General features: G+C 51.1%; 1 protein-coding gene across 2 annotated transcripts in view; it reads right to left on the reverse strand.

Annotated features, from left to right (window-relative positions):
* Window positions 1-24,224, reverse strand: part of TEP1 (telomerase associated protein 1) — a 40,088-nt gene that overhangs the window by 9,137 nt on the left and 6,727 nt on the right. For both annotated transcript variants that reach the window (XM_058666134.1, XM_004584885.3), the window contains exons 2-36: window positions 23,288-23,767; window positions 21,717-21,905; window positions 21,317-21,451; window positions 19,875-20,036; window positions 19,272-19,433; window positions 18,896-18,973; window positions 16,987-17,108; window positions 16,641-16,798; window positions 15,301-15,410; window positions 14,403-14,493; window positions 13,978-14,170; window positions 13,461-13,629; window positions 12,849-13,007; window positions 12,647-12,724; window positions 11,525-11,655; window positions 11,181-11,240; window positions 8,880-9,038; window positions 8,082-8,258; window positions 7,735-7,855; window positions 7,084-7,208; window positions 6,712-6,825; window positions 6,508-6,625; window positions 6,152-6,346; window positions 5,876-6,051; window positions 5,623-5,779; window positions 5,331-5,510; window positions 4,724-4,816; window positions 4,318-4,450; window positions 4,001-4,151; window positions 3,760-3,893; window positions 3,540-3,628; window positions 3,163-3,277; window positions 2,490-2,730; window positions 2,119-2,242; window positions 74-198 (exon numbers count right to left, since the gene is read on the reverse strand). In XM_058666134.1, coding sequence (XP_058522117.1) covers window positions 74-198; window positions 2,119-2,242; window positions 2,490-2,730; window positions 3,163-3,277; window positions 3,540-3,628; window positions 3,760-3,893; window positions 4,001-4,151; window positions 4,318-4,450; window positions 4,724-4,816; window positions 5,331-5,510; window positions 5,623-5,779; window positions 5,876-6,051; window positions 6,152-6,346; window positions 6,508-6,625; window positions 6,712-6,825; window positions 7,084-7,208; window positions 7,735-7,855; window positions 8,082-8,258; window positions 8,880-9,038; window positions 11,181-11,240; window positions 11,525-11,655; window positions 12,647-12,724; window positions 12,849-13,007; window positions 13,461-13,629; window positions 13,978-14,170; window positions 14,403-14,493; window positions 15,301-15,410; window positions 16,641-16,798; window positions 16,987-17,108; window positions 18,896-18,973; window positions 19,272-19,433; window positions 19,875-20,036; window positions 21,317-21,451; window positions 21,717-21,905; window positions 23,288-23,767 — 5,204 coding nt within the window. The remainder of the gene's footprint in view (window positions 1-73; window positions 199-2,118; window positions 2,243-2,489; window positions 2,731-3,162; window positions 3,278-3,539; window positions 3,629-3,759; window positions 3,894-4,000; window positions 4,152-4,317; window positions 4,451-4,723; window positions 4,817-5,330; window positions 5,511-5,622; window positions 5,780-5,875; window positions 6,052-6,151; window positions 6,347-6,507; window positions 6,626-6,711; window positions 6,826-7,083; window positions 7,209-7,734; window positions 7,856-8,081; window positions 8,259-8,879; window positions 9,039-11,180; window positions 11,241-11,524; window positions 11,656-12,646; window positions 12,725-12,848; window positions 13,008-13,460; window positions 13,630-13,977; window positions 14,171-14,402; window positions 14,494-15,300; window positions 15,411-16,640; window positions 16,799-16,986; window positions 17,109-18,895; window positions 18,974-19,271; window positions 19,434-19,874; window positions 20,037-21,316; window positions 21,452-21,716; window positions 21,906-23,287; window positions 23,768-24,224) is intronic.

A 24,224-nucleotide genomic window follows, 5' to 3' on the forward strand; every position in this document is an offset into this window, starting at 1 on the left:
CCCTAGCCATAGGGTCCCCCTCAGTGTCTTTCCCTCCAGGCTTGCAGATGACATGAGGGGCAGGGCCCTTTACCTGCAACCATGCTGCAGGTCCCAGAGCTCCAGTAGCCCATCAAAGGCAGTGAGAAAGAGCGTGTTGTCTGAGAGGAACAAACAGCAGGAGACGCCGTCACAGCCACTCACCACAGACTTCTCCTCCTGTGATGGCAAGTGCACAAGTTCGTTCAAGCCACTCCCGGGACTGTGGGATGCCACCATTGCAGGCCCCCACTAAAAAGAAGGCCAAGGCAAGAGGCCCTCGAGCTGTTGGCTCTCTGCATCCCCCAGCCCAAGCTCAAAGCCAAGTTAAGAATAAAACAAAATTTTTTTAATATATACTTTGAATAAAATTTATTTTATTGCAAAAAAATTGAAATTCATCTCTAGGTTGTTTGTAATAAGCGTTTCTGTGACCATTTTAAAGATGCATCACATGCATAGATTTAAAAAGATTCCCTATCCCCCTGAACCTTTTTTTTTTCTTTTTCTTTAACTGTAATTAACTATATAAAGATTGTCAACAACAGCACAATAAAATAGATTATAAAAAAAAAAAGATTCATATCACAACAACCGCATCTTTTAAGAAGTTATTCTCATTTAATTGAGAAGTGGAGAGACACAGAGAGCTCCTTCATCTGCTGGTTTACTCCCCAGATGCCCACAACAGTCAGGACTGGGCCAGGCTGAAAGCAGAACTCCAGAACTCCATGCCAGTGATGGGCCATCATCTGCTGCCTTCCAGGGTACACACCAGTGGGGAACTGGACTGGAAGAGGAGGAAGTGAGACTTGAACCAGCAGTCCCACATGAGAGGCAGGCATCCCCACCAGAGTCTTCACTCACTGCACCAAATGTCTACTCCTAAACTTGCCTTTTACTTCCATTTTTCCTCATAAACATTTAAAGAACCCTCATCTTTGGGGGTAATAAATATAACAACACATAATGAATGCAGGCTAGGGGCCCAGTGTGGCTAAAGTCTTTGCCTTGTGTGCTTCAGAATCCCATATGGTTACGGGTTCATGTCACTATGGTTCCACTTCCCATCCAGCTCCCTGCTTGTGGCCTGGGAAAGCAGTGGAGGATGGCCCAAAGCCTTGGGACCCTGCACCTGTGTGGGAGACCTGGAAGAAGCCCCAGGCTTCAGATTGGCTCAGCTTCAGCCATTGCGGCCGCTTGGGACGTGTGGAAGATCTTTCTCTCTGTCTCTCCTCCTCCCTGTATATCTGACTTTCCAATAAAAATAAAGTATCTCTTTAAAAAAAAAAGAATGCAGGCTGGCACTGTGGTACAGCAGATAAGTTGCTGCCTACAATAACAGAATCTCACACGGGTGCTGGTTCATGTCCCAGCTGGTCTACCTTCAGTCCAGCTCCCTACCAACGGACTAGGAAAGCAGCAGGAGACGGTGCAAGTACTTGGGCCCTGCCATCCATGTGGGTACCTGAATAAAGCTTGGCTTCTGGCCTTGGTCCTGCCTCAGTTCTGGCCATTGTAGTCACCAGGGAAGTAAATCAGCAGATGGAAGATCTCTCTCCCCCTCCCTCTCTCTCTCTTTCTAACTCTGCAAAATAAATAAGTCTTTTTTAAAAATTCAGTAAAGAGTGACTAGAAAAGCACCACAAAGAGTAGCATGGTGGCACACTGATGGCTGGGTTAGGGCATGTTGAGTGCAGCCCAGATTCCCACCGTGGTGCCTCGAAGAATGGGGCCACCAGCACAAAAAAAGAGCTAGAAGGAGGACCTCATTCTGGCCCAGGAGGAGATGTGAAATGGGAATTTCAATATGTTGCATTAGAGGGCTCAGCAGCAGGTGGTTGGCAGGGGAGTCCTACCCAGAGTCAAGCCCAGAGGCTGGAGTGCCCAGGACATCCAAGTGGCAGAGAGGAGAGGAGCCGCCAAGGGGTAGGGAGCAGGGTGGGGCTAGGCAGGGCTGTTTCTCTGACCAAGCACTTTGATCTGACCTGACTGGCATGGGGATGTCGCACCCATCAGCAGGCCTGGCCTATTCAGACCTTCAGGGAACTCTCTGCGGGTTTTCTACAGGGAACTTCCACACCACCTCGAGGGTCATACCTGCCAGGCTCTCAGGTCCAGTAGGTAAACCGTCCCATTGGCAGTGCCCACAGCTGCTCTCTGCCCACTGGGGGAGATGGCCACAGCTGTGGGGGAGGAGGAGACTGGCAGAGACACGCTGAAGCTGGAGAAGGAGCAGGAAGAGAGGAGGCTTTGGGGAGGGGGAAAGCAAACAGGTATCCATCTCCGCATTTCTGCACTTGGATCCCTTTCTCCCCAGTGATTCTGGTCTGTCCTTTATTCTCTGGCACACAGTGGTTCAATGAGCTAAGCTGCTGCCTACAACACCAGCCATACTGGAGGACCAGATTTTAAAAAAAGGAAAAGCAAATACAATAGCGTGCTCTGTTTGGGGTCAAGGGTCCTCCTACCTTTGTTGATCGCTCATGGACTGGGGCTTATTAAGCCACTGTAGCTTGTGCTGGAGGTGCCATCGCTGGGACAGCAGGGGGGCCTGGCAGCAGAGAGGCGAGTCCTGAGGCTGGTTGGCCGCCTGCTGGGCCAGCAGGACGGGGTACTGGCTGAGGATTGGCGCCTGCTGCCTCAAGAAGGTGCGAAAAACAGCAACATCAGCCTCAGGGAGCGGCTGTTCCTCGTCAGGGTCTGAAGAAGCTACAAAGACAAGCAGTATGTCCCTAGGAGGCGAGCCTGGACCCTGTGAACCCCAGCACCAAGTACAATCATACAGTGCAAATTAATAAACCTCAAAACATGGCTGCCTGGCCTCACAGCAGGAAGGCTTGCTATAAAAACAAAAAGAACCAGAACCTAGAGAACCAGAATCTTGGGGCCCAAGGATGTGTAATTTGACAAATGTCCCACATTAAACTTCATGCCTATGAAATAAAGTTTAAGAAGCTCTGATCTAGGGGATCAAAGCAAAATGTTTCCTAAGAATCACCTGCTCACCCTCTTGGTATCTTCAACCTGCAACAGAAATATGGCTATTCTTCCACCGCAACGCCCCCGGCAGCAGCTAGAACCCCAGAACACTCCCAGGAGGCCGATGGACCAGAGAAGAAACTCCCCAGTTTGTCAGCTCACCATAAAGGGCGTGGGCCTCCAGGAGGCGAGAGATCAGACCCAGTTCCAGGTGTGCAGCCACCACGTGGACACTGGTGAGGAACTTGGCAAGAAGGCCCCGGTTCCCACTCTGGAGCTAGGAAAGTCAGATTGGGTTCATTAGCAAGCTGAAGAGGCTGGTGAGCAGGGAGATTCTGGGTTCCCAAACCCTGCCTGCATAGCCAGGAGCTGGGACGAACACCTCAGCAAGCAGAGCAGGAAAACTGAAAGGAGACAGTGGAGGAGGGGTGGGAAGGAGTAACGGCAGCTGTGATGGGGCATGGAGGTAAAAGATGGGCAGGGGCTCAGCAGGCAAAGCAGCTGCCTGGACAGAAGTGTCCATGACGTTTGACACAAACCAGGTGGTAAGGCAGGTCCTCCAGAGCCTCTGGAGGGCAATTTCGGAAGGTGCCCAAGCCATCAGGATCACATGTCTTCCAGAGCTGGGCTGGAAGGAGAGACATTGGGAAGGACTAGGGCATTGAGATCATGAAGGCCGCATCAAAGGATGGCGGGCCAGGAAGCACTCCAGGCATGGTCTCCACACCCCATGCCCAGGCTGGCCTGGATGGCACTCACTAGCAATGAAGATGTGTGCCGTGTCCTCCAGTCCTGGCTTCTTCCCATAGCGACGCCTGGCTGCTGTCCTCAGAGGCCCATCAGAGAGGCAGAGGCGGGCCCCAGGGCGCTCCAGAGGGCCCTCTCCTAGTAAACTGTCCTCACAGGAATGCAGGGAGAGAGGCCCCATGAGACCCTGGATCACAGACTGCAGGCAGAGTGAGGCGGGTGGGAGCTCAGCTGGGTGGAGGGACACCTGTACCTGCGTAGACTCTGGACAAGGTAGGCAAAGGGTCCCATGGGATAGGGCTCTCTGCTGTTCCCAGCAGCCAGTGCCTCTTCCCAGCTCTTGGTCCCTTTGGGCAGAGTCCTCCAAGCACTCAGCACTCCATGCAGCTGGTCCACAGTCAGACCTGAAAGCCAAGCCCTCTGAGGCTCAAACTCCCTGTCCAAACCACAACATGCCCCACCACCCCGATGACTCCTGACCCTCCCTGCCTGGCTTGCTGAGACCCTATGTTAACCAAGGACACTTGACCATGGAAACCCCCAGCTTCTCAACCCACTCCAACCACTGACCGCTCCGGGTGACCTCAAGGGTGGCCAAGGCCTGGGAAAGGACATGGGGCCCATGCTCTTGCTCCAGGGTACTCAGGATGTGCTGCAGCAGCAAGGGGACAGTGGCGGGCAGGGTGCGGAGTCTCTCGGACACCTGGAGGGTGAGGAAGTCCAGCTGTCAGTTGGGGAGCCAATGGCGAGGAGTAGTTTCAGTTGTTGCGAAAGGGCAGTAGAAAAACAGTGGGCAGGGATGAAAAAAAAACACAGAGAAGGAGGTGGGCAAGAAGAGGGGACAGGAGTATGCCAAAAAGAGGGAGTGAGTGATCCCAAGATGGCATGGGAGGAGCAGTCATGCTGAAGGAAGGCAACAAAGAAGTCCAGCGGCAGAGAAGTAAGAGCAGGACTCAGGCGACGCGCAGCAACCAACCTGCTCATAGAGCGTGAAGAGCCGCAGGTAATCGGTGACCAAGCGCAAGTACAGTGGCAGGCCTGAGCCCCGCTTCACCAGCAGCAGCTGCATCTGCCGAGACCCAGAGGATTCGGGGGGCGGGGGGGACCAAGGAGGCTGACCATAGCCAGCCAACTGCCACTTGTACCCCCAGTCCGCCACAAGGCAGTGCCTTCACTGAGAGTCCCTGGCAGGGGACAGGTGCACAGACATCACCATAGGACACAACCATCCTTCCCCACTTCCCAACCAGCCCCTGTGGCTCACAGCCTGACCCCACCCATAGCCAGAGAGCAACATCCCCCTTCTCCCCAAAAAGCCCTGAAGATACCAGTCACCAGGTGAACAAGGCAATCCTACTAACAGTCATACTACTAACAGCTTCCCCAGCACAGAGCCCTGAGAAGGCAGGAAGCAGCCAGCCTGCTAGAACACCTGACAGCCTCGGTGCTCCAAGAACTCAGCTCTCAGATCCCTCATCCCACCCACACCCCATCTCTCTCTCTCTCTCTCTCTCTCTCTCTCTATCTATCTCTTTCTCTCTCACACAAACACACACACAGAGGAATCCTGACCCACAGCCAACCTGGTTATTAAATGGAGACTCCTCCAGCCGCTTCCCGTATAAAGCCAGCTCCTCTCTCACCAGCTGGGCCCGGGCAGATGGCTCCAGCGCCCGCAGGGCCACCACATGGGCACCCTGGCTTTGCTCAAGAGTCTCCCCGAGGCTCCCATCGCTTGACACACTCAGCACCAGATGCACCCACTGTCTCATTTGAGGAAAGAAGCATGGGAGTGGGGGATAGAAAGAAGAGAACATCAGAAAGTCCCCTCTCCCTTTCTCTCCCAACCTGCCTCTTCCACCTGCTCACACTCACCCGAGGAAGGGTCTTCGGGATCCAGTCTGAGATCAGCTGCCCTTTCTGGTCCACCAACCTGTCAGCCCCATCAACGATCAGGACCAGGGTCTGGCCAGGTTTCAGGGACTCGGCTGACTTGGGCAGCAGCGTCTGCTGCAGCTCCCACACTAGGCCTCTGTCGGTGGAGGGGAATTCAGGGTCAGTGTGTGAGGAGATGTGGGGGTGATGCCATGAGGCCTCAGCGAGGCAGGGCTAGAAGGGAGCTACACACCGGTACGTGCTGGGCAGGACACTTGGCTCATGCAATTGGCTGTGCAGATGGGTACAGAGGCGTCTGAGTAGGGTGAGGGCAAGACCTTGGTCAGGACGAGCCCCTGCAAAGTGATAGAAGACTACGGGCGCCACCTTGGCGCCATCAGGAGCCTGCAGTGCTGACACGAGGGATGCCTACAAGGGACGGGAACAGAAGACAGACACCTTGGAAGTGCGCATGCTCCCTGTGCCCCGCCTCCTTAGCCCACCCAGCCAGGGCCCTGAAAGGCTGTACCAGAAAGGCAGTCTTGCCCTGTCCTGACGGCCCGGTCACCAGGCTCAGCCTCTCCCGGCGCAGCATCAGCTGCTGCACCATGTCCTGAAGAAGGCGTGGGCGGGCAGAACTCAGGGGCTTCTGCAGCTGCTGAAAGGTGGCCTGGACCGCATCATCGTCAGAGTCGGAGGCCGGCTGCTCTGGCTGAGTCCCAGGCTGAGGACACAGAGGGCGGTGATGACCTGTCATTCCAGGCCCCTCAGTCACCAGGCATCACGCACGTGACCCCCACAGGATGGATTCCTCCTTCCCCACCAGGGCTCACCCCGATCACCCTCCCTCCCTCCACTCCACCAGTTCCCATCACTCCCTCTGACCTTGAGGTAAAGCTTCTGGATCATGTCCCACACGTCTTGCAGAACCAACTGCCCAAACTCCTCTAGCCCTGCAACGTAGGGCCGGCCAGCAGCCACACCCCCCCACCCACAGGTGTATCTGTGGGCAAAACAAGTTGCACCCAGGTCAGGGCAGGCCTGGCTCCCTTGCCGCAGCTCTCTGTTCAGGGGCATTCCCCAGCTCACCTGCGACAGGTAATTCCTTTCTGTCTGCTCAGGTAGCCCTTCAGTTCTGAGACCCGACGCGCAGCCTCCTCAGACTCAGAAACAAAGTCCGATTTCCAGGCATCTGGCATAGAGCTGACCACCAAGGTTAGACCAAGCGTGAGGTTACCCTCAGAGCCAGCTGCCGCCACCAAACATCACAAGTGATTCCCTGACTACCTCATATGGTGTTCCCCAAACGTCAGCTCTGAGGCTGACTGGGGGCTGTAACAGAGTTCTCTCTGGGGCCTGCTTCTCTCTTCTGGCTCCCTCCTCTTTGAATTTTGGAGATGACTAAGACAGCCTTTGCCCTCTGGGGAGGGCAATGCTGGCCCCGGAAGCAACAGAACGTACCCGAGGAAGCTTGAATCCCGGAAGTAGATGAGAGCCTGGGCAGCAGGCTGCAGACCTGGGTCCCGATTCAGGAACTGCATCACCTCCATCTCCGTCACAGAGCGTCCTGCAGGGTACTGCTTGGCCTACAGGGAGAGAGCAAAGAGGACAAGTTTAGGTCACTTTCATGCCCCTCACCCCCAGCCTCCATCACATCCCTCCCAGACGTAGCTGATCGCTAACATTTATGGAATGCCCATCATGGATGGAGCATCTCTTGAAAAGGCTTTTAATTCTGACATGAACATGCAATGTGGGTGTGGCTGTTTCTTTTTAATATATGGGGAGACTAAGGAGAGATTAGATTCAGCTGCTTCTCACAAAGCCAGATAACCTGCAAATGCCAGACCAGAGATCGGATCCCACCTTTGACGGACAGAACACCCAGCTACCTCTCCTACCTCTCCTCCTCCTTCTCACATCCTTTGGTCAAATCCAGAGAGCCTTGTCAAATGCATTCCCCCCCTCTAGGACTTAGCCACTCGCACAATTTCCTGCCCATGTCTCACTCCAAGCAACCAGGGCCTGCCTGTGCACAGGCCCATGGGTTCCTGACAAACTCCCCCAACTCCTGTCTGACCTTGACTTTCTCCCCAACTTCATGTTGCTCACCCAGTGGAAGTGAGGGTGATCAGGTAGGTTGTAGTCCAGGGGAACGTAGCCATAGCGGGAGCCCAGGATCCCCACAAACAGCTGGGAACTCGCCACCTCCCCGAGGCAAACCTCCAGCTGCCTGCAGGCATGGTTATGAAGACAGGAAAGAATCAGTGGTGCGAGGATGAGGGAATGCGAGTAGGGGCCTGGGGTACATTGAGCAAAGTCAACGCAGGCGGCCCTCATTAGCACCTGACAAGCAACTCCATGCCTTGCTCTCATTGATTCTTGCAGCCCTAGCTTCGGCCCACCTCAGCTCTGGCGCTCCAGCCCCTCATTCCTGCAGCCCACCCCTACATCCCTACCTGTTCCTGCGGGTTTCCTCCTCCGTGATGCCCCAGCGCAGGTCAATTCCGTGTAGACTGATGCGGTGGGGTGCAGCTCGGGCCTGCAGGGCTGGCAGCACAGACCTCAGCAGCAAGTCCCGCTCCCCGTGCATGTCCCGGAAAGTGGATGAAATGAAAAGCCGGATATTGCGCCACCTGAGGGTTGGCAGGGAGATGGCGAGACTCAGTCTAGTGATTGGCCCCACCACCTAATCCACCAAGAGTGATGCGATCACCTTCAGAACTGAACGTGAACCAGGGGGCTAGGGAGCGGCAAGGGGGGCCCAGCAACACTCCAGAGAACAGTCCACTCTGGTCTCAAATGCAGAACCCTACAATTTCTTGATGTTCCTCCCATAGCCCTCCCTTTTTGCCTTGCCATTATTATGCACTTAAAATTTGCTCACGTGACACAGTGAGGTAAATATTATTATGATCTCCTTTTCATTGGCCAGGAAACTATCGCTTTAAGAAATCAGACAATTAGCCCAACATTCAAGGTACTCTTTGGCAAAGCTAGGATGAAAAAGTCAGAGCCTGTACTTCCAAGTCCTGCACCTAAGCCCCAGGTATATGGCCATGGTGCCTGCTGGCCTCACAGTATTATATCTAACCTTCAAATTCACAGCCTGACAGTTCCCCGTGCTAAAGAAACGTGCCGCTAGGAGAAGTATACCTTGGCGACTAGAACAAACAGTAGCTCAACAGCCAGAATTTCAGTTTCTGATCTTATCACAACCCTTCCCAATTCACTAAGACATAGAAACACAGACGGACCCAGGTTGGGAAATAGGAGCTAGGGGGCTTGGAACATTCTCTTCCACGGGCCGGAGAGATGTGACTCCCTTCTTTCCTGGGGGTGGTGGAATCTTGAATATTTTATCCATTTGGCCCACATGTTCCAGAAGGCGGGAGGCTCCGCGTTCTGCGATGAACCTGACATTAACAGTAACAAAATAAATAAAAGTAGAATTCAGAATCAGGAATGTCTTCCAAGAGGGACAAGGGAAATGGTTAGTGTGGGTCGCCCAGTAAACAGGATCCCCTTAAGAAGACGACTACATATGACAAAAGTAGAGACTGTAGAACCAAGGGAATGGGGGAGAAGAAAACTCAGCTGGAGCCCACCCTGCTGTGTCTTCCAATAAAAAAATTTCTTAAGATTTATTTTATTTGTATTGGAAAGTAGATATACAGAGAGAAGGAAGGACAGAGAGGAAGATCTTCCATCTGTTGATTCACTCCCCAAGTGACCACAACAGTCAGAGGTGAGCCAATCTGAAGCCAGGAGACTGGAGTCTCGAGTTGTTCACATGGGTGCAGAGTCCCAAGGCTTTGGGCCGTCCTCAACTGCCTTCCCAGGCCACAAGCAGGGAGCTGGATGGGAAGCAGGGCTGCCAGGATTAGAATCGGCACCCATATGGGATCCTGGCACATGCAAAGTGAGGACTTTAGCAGTTAGGCTATCATGCTGGGCCCGCCAATAAATTTTTTTTTAAGTATTAGAATGTGAAAAACCATAAGCTATTATACATTGTTGATGGGTATGTAAACTAGCATATTCAGTATGGAAAAGAATACAGAAGTTCCTCAAAAAATCTAGAAATAGAACAGCCACATGATCCAGCTATCTTACTGTGAGCATATATTCAAAGCAATGAAATCAGTATGTCCAAGAGGCGTGTGTGCCCCATGTCTAATACAGCACTAGTCACAGAAGCCAAGAGAGATTCAACCTAGGGCAGTGGATTAAGAAGATGTGTTCTATAATATGCACAACAGAATATTATTCGGCCATAAAAAGGAATGGAATTACGTCATTTGCAGTAACATGGATAGAACCAGAAACATTACGTTAAAGCAAATAAGCCACAGGGTAGTGTTGTGGTGCAACAGATTAAGCCACTTGCAACAGGGCATCCTTTATCAGAGCACTGGTTGAAGTCCCAGTTGCTCTGCTTCCAATCCAGCACATTGTGGATACCCCAGAAAAGACAGCAGCAGATGCCCCAGCCCTGGCGCTTGCAGCCATTGGGAAGTGAATTACAAGAAGATCTCTTTCTCTCTGCCTCTCCTTCGATTGTTCTGCCTTTCAAAGAAATAAATAGACCTTTAAGAATTTTTAAAGTAGGGCCCGGCGGCGTGGCCTAGCGGCTAAAGTCCTCTCCTTGAAAGCCCCGGGATCCCATATGGGCGCCGGTTCTAATCCCGGCAGCTCCACTTCCCATCCAGCTCCCTGCTTGGGGCCTGGGAAAGCAGTCGAGGATGGCCCAATGCATTGGGACACTGCACCCGCGTGGGAAACCCGGAAGAGGTTCCAGGTTCCCGGCTTCGGATCGGCGCGCATCGGCCCGTTGCGGCTCACTTGGGGAGTGAAACATCGGATGGAAGATCTTCCTCTCTGTCTCTCCTCTGTATATATCTGGCTGTAATAAAATGAATAAATCTTTAAAAAAAAAAAAAAGAATTTTTAAAGTAATTAGCCAGGCATAGTGAGACAAATATTTCATGTTCTCACTTATATTTGGAAGCTACAAAGTTGATCTCACAGAAGCAGAGAGTAGAAGAGTGGCTCGTGGAACACAGCAAAGGTGTGGAAAGGCAAGCACGCAGAAAGACAGCCAGGGGATACAAGGTACAGATGGATCTGAGGAATAACCTGAAACATTCTAGATCACAGTAGGCTAACTGTGGTTGACAATAATTAATGGCACATTTCAAAACAGCCAGCAGAGAGGATTTTTAATCTTCTCAACATAAGAAATAATCAATATATGAAATGAGAGATAAGCAAGAACTCCGGCTGATCATTACACACTGTGTATACATATTGAAATGGCACATTGTACCCCATAAATATGCATAATTATTATAGAACAATTAAAAATAAAACTGTGTATTTTTAAAAAATAGCAAGTGCCTGGGTCCCTATATTACTAGCAGGCCTAAACAGCTGTAAAAGAGGAATAAACTTCTACCTTGCTTTAAAAAACAAATAAACGAAGTAAGACATTAGAGAATTTTCTAAAGGTGTCCTAACAAAGTCCCCAACCCCTTCAGGGTCCACCTTGTACTCACTTCAGGATCCCGTCTGTACAGCCTGAGAGTGTCACGTCATTGGGATGCGAAACTGGTGACCTGGCAAAGGAAGACGCAGTCATTGATCTAGGCTCCCCTCACACCTTAAGATGAACCTGCCCTCTGTACTTTACATAGGGTTACGTGCTAGGTAAGGGCTGGTACAAACAGATCTAGATTTAGGCTGAAGACCAGAGAAACTTGTAGCCCCTACAGTGCGGCAGCGATGAGAAGGCAGAGACAGGAGTACGAAGCTAATGAGCGCATCCCAACCTCTGCAGGGGTTAAGGGGAAGCAGGGACTGTTAACTTTAGACCTCAGGCAGGGAGTGCAGGCACCCTTACAGGTAGTGCGTCTTTTTTAGGAGGACACCAACAAACAGGCACTTGGGATTCACGTGCTGCCAGAAGAGCTGCTTGGTTACATTTAACCTTCTCTCATCCATCTTCTGGCCAAAGAGGATGACCCTGTCCACCTGTAGGATAAGAACAGGGACCAATGGGATAGAGGAGATGCGAATGAGCCCAGGATGTCAAGAAAAGAGGACTGGAGAACCCAGAGCCCTCTGAACAAAAACAGCCACCTGGGCCCGGCGGCGTGGCCTAGCAGCTAAAGTTCTCTCCTTGAATGCCCCGGGATCCCATATGGGTGCCGGTTCTAATCCCGGCAGCTCCACTTCCCATCCAGCTCTCTGCTTGTGGCCTGGGAAAGCAGTGGAGGACAGCCCAAAGCCTTGGGACCCTGCACCAGCGTGGGAGACCTGGAAGAAGTTCCTGGTTCCCGGCTTCGGATCGGCTGGCCATTGCAGTCACTTGGGGAGTGAATCATCGGATGAAAGATCTTCCTCTCTGTCTCTCCTCCTCTCTGTATATCTGACTTTGTAATAAAAGTAAATAAATCTTTTTTTAAAAAAAAAAAACAGCCACCGACCTCTGATGCTCCAGGGCTGCAGACCCTGTGGTAGGGTAGGAGCAGTGGTGTCTACTAAAACGGGCTCCTGTAGGGCTGGTAATTAACATGGTCACTATTAAACACTAAACTGTAAAAGCTTAGAAGTAAATAAATCACTTTAAAAACAAATGCATCCGATGCTCCAAACCTGCCCCTTCCTGATTGCTTACTTCACCTGACTGTGATCGGCGCTGGAGCTGATGCACCTCCACATGCTAGAAGCAAGGAAATGATACGCGGTGGTGTGCTGCACAGCACTGCCTCCCAACTCCGTGTGACACCGTGTGGACAGCCTGAATCTGTACAGGACAACTCACACCGTGGAGATCAACAAATGCTGATTTTTAAACTAATCCTTCCAAGACAGGCAGGGTGAAAAATTCACCAGCACTGCACTAGATCGATGTTGTACATGTTTTGAAAAATCAGCATTACAACAACAAGAAATGAGATACATCCATTGTGGAGAAAAATGTGAGGACAGGAGGGTTGTTGAGGGACTAAGTAGTACTCACAGGGACCCTTCGGGCAGCTAGGGAGCACAGGTACTTCTCAAAAGTATGCACGGACCAACCATCCTTTTTCTCCAGCTCCTTAAGAAAAGAGACTCACATTGTGTGGTTGGAACGGACGTGACAGCACAGCTATCTTGGGAAATCAGAAATGCCAGGCCTGGATACCCCGTGCATTTGTGAGTGGTGGGATTGGCCGTCTGACCTGGACTTGAGCGTAGAGCTCGGTGGAAGTCTTCAGGATGCCTTCTTCTGCCTTAAGCACCGCGGTCTTCAGAGTGCCTCCAGCGCACAGCAAGAGATCCACCTGTTCCGCCCTCGCGACCATCATGGCAAGCAGCAGCAGCACGTAGTTCATCGGCGGCTGATGGACAAGCATCAGGGGCAACAAAGCCCTAATTCTGAAATCCCCTCCTGGCTTGCCCAGCCCTGGGAACCAGACCCCACTGATGACTTCAGAAAAAGACACGGGGTCCCCATTTGGAGAGGGTGTCTCCAGCAACCAGCTGAAAGCCAGCTGGGGTGGCAGGCAACCAGGAGGGAAGATCTCTGCTCAAAAACAATGCTGGAAGGCAGAGAGGTAAAACTGAGACATATTTTCAGTGACAGACATTTAGAGGGTGTCAAGTAAGAGCCACACGTGATAGGTGGCTGTTATAATCCATGGACATGGTGACACCACATGTTAGGAATTGTCTTACAAATCCAGTTCTCAGAGGCAAATTCACACCATGTATTCCAGGCAGTGTGCTTGCCTTGGAGAACCAGGGCTGGGAACAGCATTCAACCCCTTGGAAGATGCTTTTTGTTTCATTACCCCTTGTATGTTGTTCTTGGGACACAGCTTGTCTGCATCAGCATCAGCCAGATAGACCAAGAGGGTGCGGCCAGGCAGCGGGGGCAGGCTGTGCCGCACTGAGAGGTTCACGGCTGTCTCCAGGGCCTGTCGATACCGCTCCAACATGTCACTGTCATAGGTGTACCGCCTGTGGGCAGGAAGGACAGACACGGGCACTCAGACAGCTGCCACTGTGAGACAGATGGGAAGACGTGCACTTGCCACTGGGTGACAGGGTCCTCTGCCTCCCTCCTTCAGCACTGCCACCCTGGGCCATTGCCTGCCTCCTGCACGGGTAGAGGAGACCGGGACTGGACAATGTTAAAGATGAGTTTTGCAGGGCAATGGATAAGATTACTGCAACCAGGCAAGTCCAAGGCATGCAGAGGGCTGACAAGCATCCTTACAGAAACACAACTGGGGTTCTCAGGCAACCCCCAAATCCCACCAGGCCATCTCCTGGTGCCTGTTGTCAGCTCCCGGCTGAGGCACACACCTGGCTTTGTGTAGTCTCTGCTTTTCTCGCTGGAGCTGCTCGTACAACACAGGGATCGCCATTGCTGCCCGAAGCTGCTGACGACTCGGGTTGCAAAACACATGAGGACGGGCGCGGGTGCGCCTCTCGTCATCTCTTACAGTTCTAATCAGTATCCGCCTCATCAATGTTGTATTGGAAGGAAAGGGCAATGCTGTGTGGCAACAGACAGATATCTGAGACCAGAAGCTTCCATTCAATCATCTTGCCCTGCCATTATTGTGTCCAGAGTCTCAACCCTTGGGGCTGCAAGCATCTGAGTTCTGTTCTCTCCCACCCCCACTGCAGGCACATAAGGCAAGGAGAAGCCAACGATATCAAAGTTGCTGTGTCCTTCCCTCCCAGACATGACAGGAGGACAAGAGTTGGAAGAAAGAAGTGAATACCTTTATTTCTGAGTTGAGTCTCCAGGACATTGATGGAATCATGGGCATTGAGGAACCTGAATGGAAACTGCCGACTGTGGATCACCGACTTCTGCAAAGCAGAGGAAGGGACGTGAGCAAAGGAGCGGGCAATATGTGAGCTGAGAGAGTCGGGGGTGAGGCGGCAGCTCCCTGAGCGTGTGGGAAGGCCAGGAAGGACAAGAGGGACTTAGAGAAATGGAGGAAGGAGAAAAGTGATCTTTTATTTTTAATTAATTTATTTATATTTGAAAGGTAAAGTTACAGAGAGAAGGCGAGACAGAGAGAAGGTGATCATGCATCCAATGATTCACTCCCCGTAAAGATGCATCAGCCAGAGCTGGCCCAATGCAAAGCTAAGAGCCAGGTCTCCCCACATGGGTGTGGGACCCAAGGACTTGAGCCATTCTTCACGTTTCTCCCAGGCCATAAGCAGAGAGCTGGAATGGAGCATCCAGGACTTGAATCAACACCCATGCTAGATGCTGGAAGCACTGGCAGATATAGCCTACTATGCCACAGGTCTGGCCCCAAAAGTGGTCATTTTAAAGGATGAGAAGAGGTGAATAAAGATAACAAAATGACACAAGGAGGCATGTCATTTTCATATCTGACTCCCTGTCGGGTAAGCTACATTACTAGGAAGTCACTGGGCTGAAGAAATTTAAAAACCCCATTATAATTTCCCAAAGGAAGGACTAAACCTTCAGCCCTGTCTCCCCCACCCAATCTCCATTGCCAACCCAACTGGTAGCTCTCATGAAAATAGTGTGACCTTCCTCGGCCCCCTGGAAAGCCCTGGCCTCCTAGCAGCAACCGCAGCTCCACACCTTGTCTCAGCACAGGGCCTCACCCCACCACCCTGACCCCAAACACATACAGCATGCTGGAGGCGCTGTAGGACCAGCTCATGGTGGCGGGCGCTGATTCCCACCCGCAGCAGGTTGCACAGGTTCCTGAGCATGGCCATGTAGGGAAGCTTCCCGTCATCTGCAGCAGATGGGGCACAGGGATCAGAAAAATGAATGAACAAGGGCAGCGAAAACCTACATCCATGGATGCACACGTAAATGGGGTAAAAGGCAATCTGAACCCTGAAGCTCCCACTAATGAAATCAACAGAAAACTCCAAAGTCGGATGATTTTCAACAATATAATCTGACTCTTTTTCAAAAACAAAAGAGGAAACATCACGGAAATTAGGTAAAAATAGAGCACTCTATAGGTAAAAATTAACAAAATAGGAATCAGAGGTGTGGCCTAGAGGGTAGAGCTGCTGCCTATGATGGCACAATCCCAAATGGGCATTGGTTTGCATCCCAGCTGTTCCACTTCCAATCTAGCTCCTTGCTAATGTACCTAGGAAAGCTGCAGAAGATGGTCCATTTGCTTTGGTTTCTACGCCCATGTGAGAAACCTGCTGGAAGCTTCTGGCTCCTGGCTTTTAACCAGCCTAGCTCCAGCCATCTCAGTCATCTGGGGAGTGAGCCAAGAGATGGAACATTGTATGTGTGTGTGTTTGTAACTTTGTCTTTCAAAGTGTGTAACTTTGCCTTTCAAACAAATATTTGAAATTTTTTTAATTAACAAAATAACAGAGAAAGGGAAAACTGAATGTAATGTGTGTGTGTCATCTCTCTGTCATTCAGTTTTTCAGATAAAGCTTAAACAGGGCAGCAGCCAGAGGTGCAGAAAGCCAGCATTGTGGCACAGTGAGTTAACCCACCAACTGTGGCACTGGCACACCACTTTCAGTCCTAGCTGCTCTACTTCCAGCCGTGTTCCTGGGAAGGCAGTGGAAGATGTCCGAGCATTTGGGTCCCAGACAGACACCCACGTAAGAAACCTAGATGGGGTTTCTGGCTCCTGGTTTTGACATGGCCCAGACTGGGCCTTTGTGGGCATTTGGGGAGTGAACCAGCAGATGCAAGATGTATGTGTGTGTCTCCCCATCACTCCATATTTCAAATAAGTAATTAAATACACAAATCTTAACAACAAAAATAATCTGCAGGTCACCTAACTACATCTGGAATAATGACCTACCTGTAACTCCAACATCACTCAAAGCAGGCTCCTCTGTCTACTTTGGTACAGTCAATGAGAAACCTTCCAAATCTATTCAACTGCAGGGTCGGAACTAGCAGTGAGAGAACAACCTCATCACACATGGAAACTTTCTACCCAATGTCTAAAACACAATGGTCAAGGTCATCCTACCAATGAGTTTCTCCCAGACGGAAGCTTTGTTGCCCTGCAGGCTCAGCTCTCTCTCCCAGGTCTCTGGCATAGAGAGCTTCATCCGCTTCCCAGCTCTGCTAGAATCCCAGGGCCCAGGCAGGCGACTCCGAGAAAAGAGCTGCAGGGTGGAGGGATATCTGGAACAGAGAAAGAGTCTATCATTCCACAGCTGGTGGGAGAAAGAAAAGGCAAGTTGAGTCACCCACATGCAGTCAACCATGTTCACAGCCCACATCTACCCCAGCACAGGTCCCTAGGGTGGACCAGAAGTGGGGCCATGACCTTGAAAAGCCATGAGATGTGTGAGCAGGGTTTAGCTCCTCACCTGCAGCCCAGCAAGGCTTGGACATGCTGAGCAGGCTCATGGATATGCAATCGCTGTACCAGCTTCTTCAAGGTGAACCTTGATGGAGTCTTCGCTGCCACATGACTGTAGGCTGCTTCAAACTGTGGAAACACCCCCAGCCCCCAGTCCCATGGGGGACATTTCTTCCATGTCTATCATCACTGTCTTCAGAAAGCAGAACCCAAGATCATGCTGTACCTATGAGGTAATTTCTTCCTCCCAAACTCGGTTTGAGCAGAGTAGAAACAGAGAGTGAAAGATGTCCAGCAATAAGAGCACCCACAATGAGCACAGGAGAGCAGGTGTTTACGGGGCCGGAGGCAAGTCCACTGGGCTGTGTTTACACAAGACTGAACTATCAGAGGCTACGTGGGGTGGCTGGCTGCAAAAAACAACACAGGGATGGGCCGAACAGAGAACATCCTTGTTCTCAGAGGGAGGGACAGGGAAGAGCAACCCTAGGTAAGCCTCCTCGAGCTGAACAGGTAAAGGGAAGCAAGCACACACCGTAAGCTGTGTGGGGTTCCAAAGCTGAAAAAAGGCAGCTTTCAGAGGCTCCTAGAGTATAAGAGCTAAGCACACAGTACATTAATGGGAGGAAAAAAACCAGCTGGCCAACCGAAAACATGTTTTTTTATTATTATTATACCAATTTACACTTTCCCAATAATCTATTTTAATCATGATGACAGTGGTGATAGCTAACTCCTATGTCATGGCTGACATGAGAAACACTTTAAATAGAGTAACAAGAGCCTGGCGCAGTAGCCTAGTGGCTAAAGTCCTCGCCTTGCATGCCCGGGATCCCATATGGGCGCCAGTTCTAATCCCAGCAGCCCCTTTTCCCATCCAACTCCCTGCTTGCAGCCTGAGAAAGCAGTCGAGAATGGCCCAGAACTTTGGGATCCTGCACCCGTATGGGAGACCCAGAAGAGGCTCCGGGCTCCCGGCTCCTGGCTTCGGATTGGCTCAGTTTCAGCCATTGTGGCTGCTTGGGGAGTGAACCAATAGAGGGAAGATATTCCTCCCTGTCTCTCCTCCTCTCTATATATCTGACTTTCCAATACAAATAAAATAAATCTTAAAAATGTAATCCTTATAATAGCCCTCAATGTACATTTTGCTGTTTCCCCACTGGACTTCAGAGGAAATTGAGAAGTTAAGGCCTCCAGCCAAGGCCTCACAGTCATCAAGGGCTGAAGGTAAGTGAAAGTAGGGGAGCTGAGGCCACATTATATGCTCTTAACTGCTCTCTGCAATGCCTTATTTGCCATCAAAATAAAAAGGTTTGGTGTACTTTAAAATTTTTCCTATGAAAGGCAGATATTTCATAACCATTTATTTTTTATTTTTTATTTTTTTTCATTTTGTCTGTAAAGTAAGGGCAGGAGGAAGGAGAGAGGAAAAAAACGAAAGAGGCAGGGACAGAGCAAGAGAGAACTCCATCTACTGGTTCACTCCCAAAATGCCCGTAACAGCCAAGGCTGGTCCAAGCTAAAGCCAGGAACTCCAGCTGGGTCTCCCACACGGGTGGCAGGCACTCAGCCACTGAGCCATCACCCACTGCCTTCCCAGAGTGCACATTAGCAGGAACTTGGATCACAAGTGGGGCTGGGACTCAAACCAGAAACATTCCAATCACTGCCTGAAATGCCCAACCCTCCTCATGTTTCTAACTCATTTGTCCTACTGGCCAGTTCACCTATCAATAAAATATATTATCAAGGAAAGTGGGGGGGGGGGGACAAATAAGTCTCCCGTAGTACTGGAAGAACCTGACTGCAATCTGAGATTCTCCAGCCCAGGAATGAGCACGTGCCGCCCGCACCCTCCAACGAGAACTTGGACAGCTCATGTCTGAAGGTCAGTTGAGACACAAGGGATTCACCTTTTTCTGTTCTTGTTTCAGAAGCCGGAGGCACCTCGGCACGTTCCTCTTTCTCTCAGAAAACGGGCACTCGGTCCTCTGTAGAAACAGGGGAAGCAGTTTCAACGCGAGAAAGGAGCGTCTCCCAGGGGAGACCCGTTCCAACAGCCCTAGGGCTTTCCTGCCAGCCAAAAGCAGGCCCTCTAACCAAGATGCCCGCCCTGCACTGCACCCCCAGCTCTGCCAGGCTCCTCCACATTTCTGAGACTCCTTGGCTCCCACCACAGGACCTCAGCAGATGCTGGATGTAGAGCCCCTGCCCTCCCTCCCAGGGTCAGTTCCTCCCCAGAGACAGAGGCCCCGATGGCTAACCGGGAAGACTGAGGCCAAGACTCACTGGAGAGCGTGGGGGCCGGCGGGGACGGCTCTTGGCCCGGTGCTTCCGCAGATTGTACTTAGCCAGCTGATACTCATCAAACTGGGCAAATTTGTCTGTCATAGCAGCACGGAGACAGGCGGGCAGGGCTACCAGCTTGTTCTCATTTCCTCCAGCCAGGCTCTGTCAGACAGAGTGCGAGCCAGCGACAGAAATACCATCATTAGCAAGACCCAAACAGGCCCTTCCAAACCTACAAGGCCATCTCCTGGGCTCCCAGAGTAGTACAGATAAGAGAGCAAATTTTTCCCACATCACAATTTCTGCGGTGTTTGGGTGACTCAGCAGATGTCCCTGATTCTTGTTTTCTTCATTAAGAACGTGAGATCCAGAAAAAGATGGGTTTTTTCCCAGGCTTGAGTCCAGCCTTTCTCAATCTGAGTCTGTAACCACATCTGGCCCAGCGAGAAGCTGCACATCTCTCGCCATTCCAACCCAGGCTGAGCCAGGAGGAGCGTGAGCAGAGGAAAAGGGAAGCCAGGCTGGCCGAGCGTTCTCCAGGGATGCCTGAGCCAAGAGAGGACATCGGGTGGGGGCCGCAGACCAGGGACCCAAGTGCTGTACCTGGTAGTACTCAGCCACTTGGATCCAGTCAGAGGGCAGCTGGACAACGGCACAGAAATATCGGCGCAGGTAAGGGCGGCAGGCCGGCAGGAAGGCAGCAGTAGCCAGGACTTGGTTGGCCACATCCCGGATGTTCAGCTGCTGCCTGGTGTAGAGAGCTGCCTGGGACAGAGAGAGAGGGAGCTTGGCTGGTCAGCCACTTCAAACAGTCCGTGCCCTCAGCCAGCTGGGTCTAGCTGCATAAAACCCTTCCTAAGCCCCCAGATGGTCCACAAAACACAAACCCATGAGTTTTTGGCTGAACCTTCTAAGTCCTGTCATCTAGTTCCTTTCCACCTTTCCCACACAAGCTCTGCTAACTGGCATCCAAGCCAGCCAGGGGCCTTTCTCTGGAAAATCCCCCACATCAACATCTGTCAAAAACCTACCTGGGATACAAAACGCTAATTGGCCCTGCTGACTTCCAAAGAATCACAGAAAATTTCCCCCCTCTTCTCTGCTTCTGAAATGGTCACTATCTACTACTTCAGGTGTCTTTTTAGAAAGATTTATTTCTTGGGAGTAGTCCTATGGCCTAATAGCTTAAGCCTCCACCGACAGTGTCAGCACCCCATATGGGTGTCTATTCGAGTTCTGGTTGCTCCACTTTCGATTCAGCTCCCTGTTCGTGTGCCTGGGAAAAGAGTGGAGGATGGCCCAGATCCTTGGGCCCCTGCACCTGGAAGAAGACTCAAGGTCCTGGCTTTTGACCAGCTCGGCTCCAGCCACTGTGGTCATCTGGGGAGTGAATCAATGAATGCAAGATCTCACTCCCTCTGTCTTGCCTTCTCTCTCTGTAACTCTGCCTTTCAAATAAAAAAAAATAAATCTTAAAAAAAAAAAACCAAACACCTCCTTTTCTTTCTTTGAAAGGCAGAGTTACAGAGTGAGAGAGACAGAGGCAAAGAGAGCTCTCCCATTCGTTGGTTTATCCCCAAAACACCAGAGCTGGACCAGGGACTCAAGGACTGGGGCCATTTTCTGAAGCTCTTTCAGCTGCATTAGCAGAAAGCTAGAGTGTGAATAGAGAAGCCAGTGTTTGAATTGGTGCTATTATGAGATGCTAGCACTACAGGCGGTAGCTTAACTCACTGTGCCACAACGCCAAACCTTCCAGGTGCAGTCACAGGAACTTTTGGAAAGCATTCCAGATTTCAGTTTGACCCTCAATCCCCACCAGCCTGGCATGCTCAGCCTGTTGACAACCTTAGTGTGTCTTTCCCAGTCTCTTCTTTGCTCACTCTTCACAGAATCCCAGAACTAAGCTTCAGACTCACCCAGAGATTCCACTTCCTCCCAAGTTGGAGCTCCTTCCACCCAAGAGCAAGCTAGGAGCCACTCCTGCCCAAGTTAGAATCAGCTCCCCCATGTCCACACCCACCCTCTGCTCCACCCAGCAATACCTTGAGGATGAACTCAGGCTCCAAGGCGGCAAGTTCTTCGCAAACATGGAAGATGCAATCCTGTGTCCTGTCAGTTTTATCTTTTCTGTTCACATTCGAGGCCACGGTGGAACACAGCAAGCTCATGAGAACCATCTGGAAATTGGAGAAAAGAGAGAAGAGAGGCGGCCAGTGGCAATCAGGACCCATTTAAGCATCCACACAGAACAACTCAAAATCAAGCACAGAGAGGATGGAACCCTAGATTGGGGAAAATGTGCAACCGTAAGGTTACAAAGGAGGTTTAGGATGAGAGAAATGAGAGCTGGGTCGCGTCGCTTCCCTGCCTCCCCTTCCATCTGGAAGCAGCCCTGTCCCCAACCTCCCCTCCCCCACGGTCACTCTGATCTGGATCCTTCACCTTCTTTTCCTGAAGGACCTGGTCGGTGGGCTCAGGATGAGACACAGCGTCCCCAGCGGCAGCGAGCTTCGGAGCCAGCTCCTCCACCTCCTCCTTGTCTCCCAGGCTCAGACTGTAAACAGGCATGTGGGCCTCGGCTCCGCTCGCCTCTTCCAGTTTTTTATCTTCTTTCAAATAGGACCAATGACCCTGGAGATGGCAGCAGTTACAAGTCACAGGAAGTACCCACAGAGCTTCTTAGATGCAGAAATCGGAAGGTGGATCCCAGAGAGGAAGGGCCCACCTCTACGACACATGAACTCCTCTCCCTTCTTAGCACAGCATTCATCTGCCGCTTCTCTGATCAAATGCTCTCCTCTCTCTGCCGCACATCCCACGTCTCTTACTCTCCTACTCAACCTTGAGAGCCTGCACACAGATGTTTTGTGATCTTCCTCTGCTGCCTTTATCTCCTTATTGATGTCTTCATCTGGAAGCTTAGAACCCTTCACTGAGCCCCAGGGATGCTTTTCAAATGTTTGCGGAGCCAGAACAAGAGCTGGGCCCAGCACACTAGCCTAATGGCTAAAGTTCTCACCTTGCATATGCCAGGATCCCATATGGGCACCAGTTCTAATCCCAGCAGCCCCACTTCTCATCCAGCTCCCTGCTTATGGCCTGGGAAAGTAGTCAAAGGTGGCCCAAAGCCTTAGGACCCTGCACCCATGAAGGAGACCCAGAAGAGGCTCCTGGCTACAGATCGGCACAACTCCAGCCGTTGCTGCCACTTGGGGAGTGAATCATCAGACAGAAGCTCTTCCTCTCTATCTCTCCTCCTTTCTGTATATTTGCTTTGCAATAAAAAAATTAATAAATCTTAAAAAAAAAAAAAAAAGAACAAGAACAAGAACCAGTTCCCACATCAGTCCTCCAGCAATCTTGGGCTCAGTTGAACCTGAGCTTTCACCTTCACTGCCACTTAGCTGACTGGGCTGTTGGAAAATTGAATGAAACAACTATATTCTCTACGACTTTTTGCATGTTACAAAGCCCTAAAGCAGAATAATATAGGAGTAGCTAGTATTCTGTCAATGACCTAAGAAGGTAGATTGTCACTCCTTGCCTTTTCGGGGAGAGTAAATGAAGGCCATGAAAGTGTTGGGTCTTGGGCAGGTTGTCTTTCATTGGTAGACACCATGTGCGGGCTTAGATTCACCTTTTCCATCAGTCCAGACCCCAAGTCTATAAAAAGCAATGTGTACCCACATGGATGCAGGAGCAGGACCCAGTTTAACAGATACATCTCATATCTGACACATCTCGTATCAGAAGCACTGGCCTGACTCTGCCCAAGCTCTCGGGAGCAGGTGTGTACTAAGGACAGGACCTATTTTCTTCTCTCTGGTGCCAAACATACAACAAATAATGATGCTGATGAAGACATGCCCAGGGGAAAAGGCAACTCAGGAAGTGGTTCTAAGGAAATGTGATACCCAGCATACAGCAGCTCAAAGGGAAACTGAGGCACTGAGAGCCAGAGAGAAGCACACAAGACACAGCTGGAGTCAAGAGAAGTTGCCTGGAACTCTTACCGAAGCTGCTGTGTGACTCTTCTCTGTGGCAGAGGTGGGCTTCAGGGCCTCGGGAGAAGACCCAAGGTCTTGTCCTTCAGAGAGACTCCAAGACTTCCAGGCATTTCTGGTGTTCAGGCTGCATCCGTCAGCTGACATCGTGTGCAGTGGCTGGAGACACTGAAGCAAGGGGCTGGCAGACACTATACTCTCCAACCTGGAGAGGGAGGTGAGGCACTGGTTCTCCAAGGAGAGGATGTCTGGGCGGGCAGACATATGCCCGTGTGCTTTCTCCATGGCCTTCAGGACAGGAAGTGTGGCCAGACACCGGTTCTCCAAGGATAGGATGTCTGGATGGGCAGACCCATGCCCATGGAATCTCCCTGTGGCCTTCAGGTCAGGAAGTGTAGCCAGACACCGATTCTCCAAGGACAGTACGTCTGGGAGGGCTGAGCCGTGCCCACGGAGTCTCTCCATGGCTGCAGTCCAACTGGCATATGCCTAGAAGGAAAGAAAGAGAAGTGATGAGCACCAGGCTGCCTTTCATCCTTCTCACAGCCCTCGTGGTAACAACAGCCACGTGCAGACAATACTCTCCCCTACCCCCGCCCCAGGACTGGATTCATCTAAGGAGCATTCTTGAAAAAAAAAAAAAAAAAGATTTATTTTATTTCAAAGAATTGCAAAGAAAGGCAGAGAGAAAGATCTTCCATCTTCTGTCTCACTCCCCAAACGGCGACCACAGTCAGAGCTGGGTTCATCCAAAGTGTGAATCTAGGAGTTTCTTCTGAATCTCCCATGTTGATACAGGGGCCCAAGAACCCACATTATTCTCTGTTGCTTTCACAGTTCATTAGCAGGGAGCTTGCTCAGAAGTGGAGCAGCCGGCACATCAGTGCTCATATATGGGATGCTGCAGTGACAGGAGGAGGATGAGCACACTTTGCTACCTCACTGG

The sequence above is a fragment of the Ochotona princeps genome, chromosome 6 (genome assembly GCF_030435755.1).
Source record: "Ochotona princeps isolate mOchPri1 chromosome 6, mOchPri1.hap1, whole genome shotgun sequence".
Classification (NCBI taxonomy): Eukaryota; Metazoa; Chordata; class Mammalia; order Lagomorpha; family Ochotonidae; genus Ochotona; species Ochotona princeps.